At 38.8% G+C, this 5,991-nt stretch overlaps 1 protein-coding gene across 1 annotated transcript in view; it reads left to right on the top strand.

Moving 5' to 3' along the window:
• Positions 1 to 6: 6 nt before the first annotated feature.
• LOC107577050 (mitogen-activated protein kinase kinase kinase kinase 3-like) overlaps positions 7 to 5,991 on the top strand; it is a gene marked incomplete at both ends in the record, with an annotated part of 10,756 nt that continues 4,771 nt past the window's right edge. Inside the window, 16 exons of the mRNA XM_016263168.1 lie at positions 7 to 24; positions 110 to 157; positions 515 to 557; positions 645 to 717; positions 825 to 956; positions 1,163 to 1,225; positions 1,762 to 1,843; positions 1,939 to 2,055; positions 2,422 to 2,500; positions 2,615 to 2,673; positions 2,758 to 2,798; positions 3,311 to 3,349; positions 3,557 to 3,610; positions 4,898 to 4,952; positions 5,047 to 5,356; positions 5,446 to 5,462. Of these exons, the coding sequence (XP_016118654.1) occupies positions 7 to 24; positions 110 to 157; positions 515 to 557; positions 645 to 717; positions 825 to 956; positions 1,163 to 1,225; positions 1,762 to 1,843; positions 1,939 to 2,055; positions 2,422 to 2,500; positions 2,615 to 2,673; positions 2,758 to 2,798; positions 3,311 to 3,349; positions 3,557 to 3,610; positions 4,898 to 4,952; positions 5,047 to 5,356; positions 5,446 to 5,462 (1,230 nt within the window). The remainder of the gene's footprint in view (positions 25 to 109; positions 158 to 514; positions 558 to 644; positions 718 to 824; positions 957 to 1,162; positions 1,226 to 1,761; positions 1,844 to 1,938; positions 2,056 to 2,421; positions 2,501 to 2,614; positions 2,674 to 2,757; positions 2,799 to 3,310; positions 3,350 to 3,556; positions 3,611 to 4,897; positions 4,953 to 5,046; positions 5,357 to 5,445; positions 5,463 to 5,991) is intronic.

Here is a 5,991-nt window from a genome sequence, read left to right as displayed (position 1 = left end):
TATGTTTGTCGGGAGACCCTGCAGGTATATACATACACATTTACTAATGTTAAAAAGTACTAATTTCAAGTGATTAAAGTGGTAATATGGGTTTTTGTGTTCATTTCAGGGTGTTTACTATCTCCATAACAAAGGCAAGATCCACAGAGATATAAAGGTACAAAGTGGACGTCAAAACACAATTAAATCTCACTTTAAGGAGGCTATTCCTCTCAGTGTTGACATAATTAGCACTCATGTCCCACTTGACTTATGTTATGCAAGAATAATTTTTTTGGAAAATGCTATTCTTGATAACATGGAAATATCAGGGAATTTCATGGAAAGTCATTGAATTGTTAAGTCAGCTTTGTTTTATGAATTGGATGAACTGGTTCACAAATTGGTCTAAATGATTCATTATTGAATTAGTCTGAATTAAATAGTTATCCAGCCATGACAAATGACCAGGATTGTTTTAAAGGGATTGTTATATTTCGCAATTGCTCACTGTGGCTCTGCTCTTGTTTTATAGGGCGCAAATATACTGTTGACAGACAATGGCTACGTTAAGCTAGGTAAGAAAACACTTTCTTTGAACACCTTGGGAGTTGGCATTTAATAAGAATTCCACTCTTTCACATCTGCTGTCTGTCTCTCTCCAGCTGATTTTGGAGTTTCAGCTCAGATATCAGCCACTTTAGCAAAAAGAAAGTCCTTCATTGGAACTCCATATTGGTATGTCAGTCCTCCATTGTCTCTCGTGTGGCAGGACTTGTTTTAATAGTTTAATTGTAGACATTGGACTGTATGAAATGTATTTCTCTATATGTCTTTCTCTGCAGGATGGCACCTGAGGTGGCAGCAGTTGAGAGGAAAGGTGGCTACAATCAGCTGTGTGATATTTGGGCCGTGGGCATCACCGCTATTGAGCTGGCCGAGTTGGAGCCGCCAATGTTCGACTTGCACCCCATGAGGTGTGTGTCCTGTGACTTGTACTCATTTAATGTCACTGTGCTCCATCATGAGCAGTCCATTGCTGCACGTGCCAGATTCTGCTTAATGTATACATTTTGTAGTTAATACATCTTACACAGGACACATTTAGTATGTTGACAGTCTAGATTTCTCCCACTTTTCAACATTTGTTTTATTTTAGTCCATTCTTCTGTGTCTTTCTCAGAGCACTCTTCCTAATGACCAAGAGCAGTTTCCAACCACCTAAGCTGAAAGACAAAGTAAAGTGGTAAGTATTTGTAAATATGTTTAATTTAAACTTTCATTCAAAATTGTGGGGTTGGCTAGTTTTTTATTTTTTTATGTTTTTTATTTTTATTTTTTTGTATGATTTGGTGCTCGGGAAACATTTATTATCAGTGTTGAAAACAGTGGTGCTGCTATTTTGTTTAAGCGATGCTTTTTATTAGGATTATCTGATGACTAGTAAATTCAGCGTTATAAATATGTATATATATAATGTATACTTTTTTTATATTATACTTTTTGAACAGTAGCGTATATTGTTGGCTTTTTATACATAGAGTGAATTTCACCCACAGAAATTATAAAGGTAATTACAGAAGGTCATTCACCTAGAAAAGTATTCCCACTCAAAATAGAAATAGGTTTTTACTATTTCACATAAATGAAGTAAAAATAAGAGAAGCTTCACATTTCTGCTTTTTAAACCTCACTAATTCAGTTGTAAGGTTGTGATTATAACTGCAGATTTATATTATTATTACAATATGTTTGAAAAACTTTTTGTTTTGGCTCATGAAGGACAAATAATTTTCATCACTTTGTGAAAATGGCTTTGACCAAAAATCCCAAGAAGAGACCAACAGCTGACAGATTACTGCAGGTTAGATCCACCCTTCATTAGAGAACATTTATGATTGGCTCAAGTTATCCACCATCATTCAGTAAGTTTTCGTTGCATAACTTCTCTTTTTGCAGCACCCATTCGTTACCCAACCGCTTAGCCGGACTCTTGCCATTGAGCTACTGGACAAAGCCAACAATCCTGACCACAGCACACACAGTGATGCAGAGGAGGATGACATTGACCCAGAGGTGATGTCATATATTTGACTCTACCTTTTAACCAGTGGGAAACCATGTTAGGCTTTAAACTGAAGCACTGATCTCTAATTGGCTGTTTCTTTAGATGTAGATTCTAAGTGAGGGCAGACAGTTGGCTCTGCCTGCTGCCAGGTACAAGTGTGTCCGGTTACCCATGCTGCATTGTGCATATGTGATTGTGTGTGTATGTGAATGCATGTGAGTTTATTGGTTTTAACACACAACAGCAGTGGCTTGCGGTGTTGTCTTGAGGAAAGATTAGGGTCTTGTAACAGATATTCACAAAAGGTATGTATGTAACTAAGCTGTTTTAGCTTTCAAGTTTTTAAACTTTATTTGTGGTCTCTGTGTTGGCAGTCTCCCGTGTCTGTGCCACATCGAATCCGCTCATCTAGCAGGAGCTCACGAGATGGAAAGACTCTCTCTGAGATTAACTGTAAGTCATGTCTCAATTAGCTTTTGACTCCCTGAACTGAAACAAGCTCAAGAATTCTCAGCCTACTTAAAAGCACAGAGAGAAATCTGAAGTCTGTGTGTGACCCTCTTCTAGTTGATAAGGTGAAGTTTGACCCACCTCTGAGAAAAGAAACCGAACCGCATCATGAGATGGTTTGTGACATTATGCCATTAATTTATTGCTATTTAGTGTGTTTGTTTGGATGACTTGTCTGACTGTCTTTTTGATTCATGTAGGATCTACCATTAGAGCCCGAAAGCATTCTGGGAAATAACAAGTGAGTGTTATGCTTCATTTGTGAGTTTATCAAAATAAGGAATGAATGAAGAAATAAGGAAAGTTGATGGATAAATGGGTGATTGGCCATCTGTCTGGATCTATTCCTAGTTTAAAGTAAAAACTGTGGGGGGGGCAGATGGATTGTCAAAAACCATGTCTGAACCTTACAAAAATCAATTAGCTGGTTGTTGGATTACTAGTTGTGACCTATCCCTATTTTAAAATAACAAAACTGAATATAATAAAGGAATGTCTAAAACTATTCAACCTGACTAATTAACTAGTCAGTCTTTGGATTACTAGTCGAATCCATCATGACCCATCTCTAGTTGAACACAACTAAATATAAAAAAATTAAGGAAAGTTTAAAACTAATCGACTTCACTAATCAAGTAGTTTTGTTGTTGGATAAATATTTTGGCGTCACAACCCATCTTTAGTTTATAAAAATATGTTTGTGTGTTTTGCATGTGTAAAACTAGTTCTGTCTTTTATTCATTATTTTTGTAGGAGTCTATTAAAATCTGTTGCTGAGGAGCTCAATCAAAGGTACAGCCCCTCCTACTGTCTCTTTTGATTGGTCAGCCAAACCTCCATGCAATCTAATCACTTCTGCAGTCTCATCTCCTCTGCTTGGCACTGAGAAGCTCTTACTGCTGAGTGTGTGTGTAGGTGTGTCTGTGTGTGGGTGTGTTCTCTCTGCATTCTTCTCTGGCTGCTATACCTTCTTAGCCTCACCCTCTTGATCTCTCTCAGGGGTCATGTGACACATTTAGAGGATGAGGAGGAGGATGAAGGTGATGATTTGCAGTAAGTGAGATGAAGATGTAATGTGAGATGTGTATCATTCAAAAACACCTGTGGTCATCCGTGACTCCCTGTCTGTTAGTGTCAACCAGATGTTAGACTGAAGGATGTGCCCAGTTTGTTTTGTAGTGTGTCTGGTTTTTAGTTGCCTGCTGGTGCATAAATGCATGATCATTATTGAAATGCACATCATTGTTTTTAATTAATGTACCCTCGTTACCTTTATTCAAAAACCTTGACCTCCCCTCAACCTCACAACAACATTATCTTCTCTAATGTGTGCGTTGGCATGAGGTCTGGGTAATGAAGCCTCCTCTACAGCGAACTGTCACTCGTATGAGATTGCAGCCATTAAAAAACAACAATGATCCAATCAATTCCTGATGGACAAAATCAAATCCTAAATTTTCGCTAGTTTGAAAAGCTGTTTCACTTGGATGTACATCACAATAGGGGAGAAAAGATGATCACAATTTCTGTTTTATGCCAACTTTAATACAATTGCATATGCTACTACTTTTCTATAAAATCACACTTATAATGTTTGTCTACCAGACGACATTCCCATAGATTTTCTCATAGCTTAGCTTTGAAGGAGGGACCTGGGTCATATCTAGAGAGAAGAGTATCAAAGAGACTTAGGGCTGGACTTTTTTGATTTGGGACAGTATGCAACCACTTAGAACACCATAGAAACCACATGGCAACAGCCTGACAATTTCTCAGGACAATCTAGCAACCACATAGCATTAGCAACAACCTGGCAACCACCCAGAACACCCTAGCATTGTGCTAATGTTTTTTTCAGGGACAAGTACCACTCACATTTTCTGAAAATATAGTTATAAAAATCAAATGTTTGTGTATGTTGTAGTGATTTGTTCAGACATTTGTTTTGGTTTGTTTAATAACCTGATGATGAGCACAAGATATAGAGCATCCCTTTCATTTCCAGTCAGTCCAAGTCTAACTGAGGACTCTACTTAGAGTTTCCCGGAACTTCAAACACTAAGAAGTTCAAAATATTCCCAAACTTTGCTCTGGATTGGGTAGATTATGTGTATGTGAGCATATTTAGCACGCCGTTTGTGTGTCTTGTGTTCACATGACCATTCTTGCTTACCGTTTTTGGCATTGCATATGAGGTCTCTTTCTTCATCTGATTGTATCCCTGTATGTTTCCACCTTTTAAAGAAAACTGTACTGTTGGTTCTTGCATCCTGCTTTTGTGTTACATCTTAATTAGCAGTATGGCTAGAAATCAATTATTTTGTGTGTCTGCATCTACAGCAGTGACTCCACTTCAACCATGAGGCCTAAAGTACCACCTCCTCTGCCACCCAAGGTAAAAGTTACACACACTTTTCCTATGCAAAATGTGCCTTTTGACATAATGTGTAACTCACATTATGTCTCTTTTTCCCTTTATCACTTCCTAGCCAAAGCTTCCGTCTCCCGGTCAGAACAGTACTGTCTCAGAGGACAATACCGGAGAAGGGACCATTAAACGTTCCCCAGCTTCTGCAAGCTCCTCCCCTCCTGTTCGGACTGCTTCCTGTGTGCCTCCCAGGCCGCCACCTCCTCGCCTGCCTCCACACAGGCGTAGTAGTCTAGGTAACAAACCATCTGAGCATGATCAGACAGAGCCAGCAGGGGATGATGAGATTTATAGGTTCTGGGAATGGCTTCATGCTGAACAACAAGAAGAACAAAGTAAGCTAAGCACCGCCTTCTTGAGCGTGCTCTCCTGTGATTGGTAGACAGCCCTGCCAGTCTTCCTCTATTCCTTGTGCTTTTGAATACTATAATTTTGGCATTAGTTCTTTCGCTTAACATAGACAGCTGTAGCTTTACCGTAGGTTAGTTGAGAGCTTTGTAGATGGGTCTGTGTGATATAGTAGTTAGATTTGTCAAACAACACACCCAAATCATGTAAAAAATTATGCAAATAAGGTAACAATCGTGCCCCAAAATGTAGTGCAGAATACAGTCTTTGTTTTTTCTTTGCCCAGTTATGGAGGATATATATAGGACATGGGAATATATACCTTATTTTTAGCTTAAGAACGAACATGGCCTATATTAATTTGAATGTGCAAGGTTTATGGTTTTATTCACTTCCAGTTATTTTAGCTGTACAAAAGTCTGTTATGCTGCTTGCACTTCTAAAAAACTGCTTAAAACAGCTTAAGCTGGTTGGCTAGACCGGTTTAAGCTGGAAGTAGCTAGTTTTAGATGGCCTCCGAGCCTGATCAAACTGGTCTGTCAGCTTGGCCAAGCTGGTGTTCAGCTGGTTTTACCAGCTAAAAAAGTTATCAAAACTCTAAAACCAGCCTGCTAAACCAGGTATGACCAGGCTGGAAGACCAGCCAACCAGCTTTGAG

The sequence above is a fragment of the Sinocyclocheilus grahami genome, unplaced genomic scaffold, assembly GCF_001515645.1.
Source record: "Sinocyclocheilus grahami isolate Dianchi unplaced genomic scaffold, SAMN03320097.WGS_v1.1 scaffold4972.1, whole genome shotgun sequence".
NCBI classification, from domain to species: Eukaryota; Metazoa; Chordata; class Actinopteri; order Cypriniformes; family Cyprinidae; genus Sinocyclocheilus; species Sinocyclocheilus grahami.
This window is presented reverse-complemented; position numbering and strand designations above follow the sequence as displayed.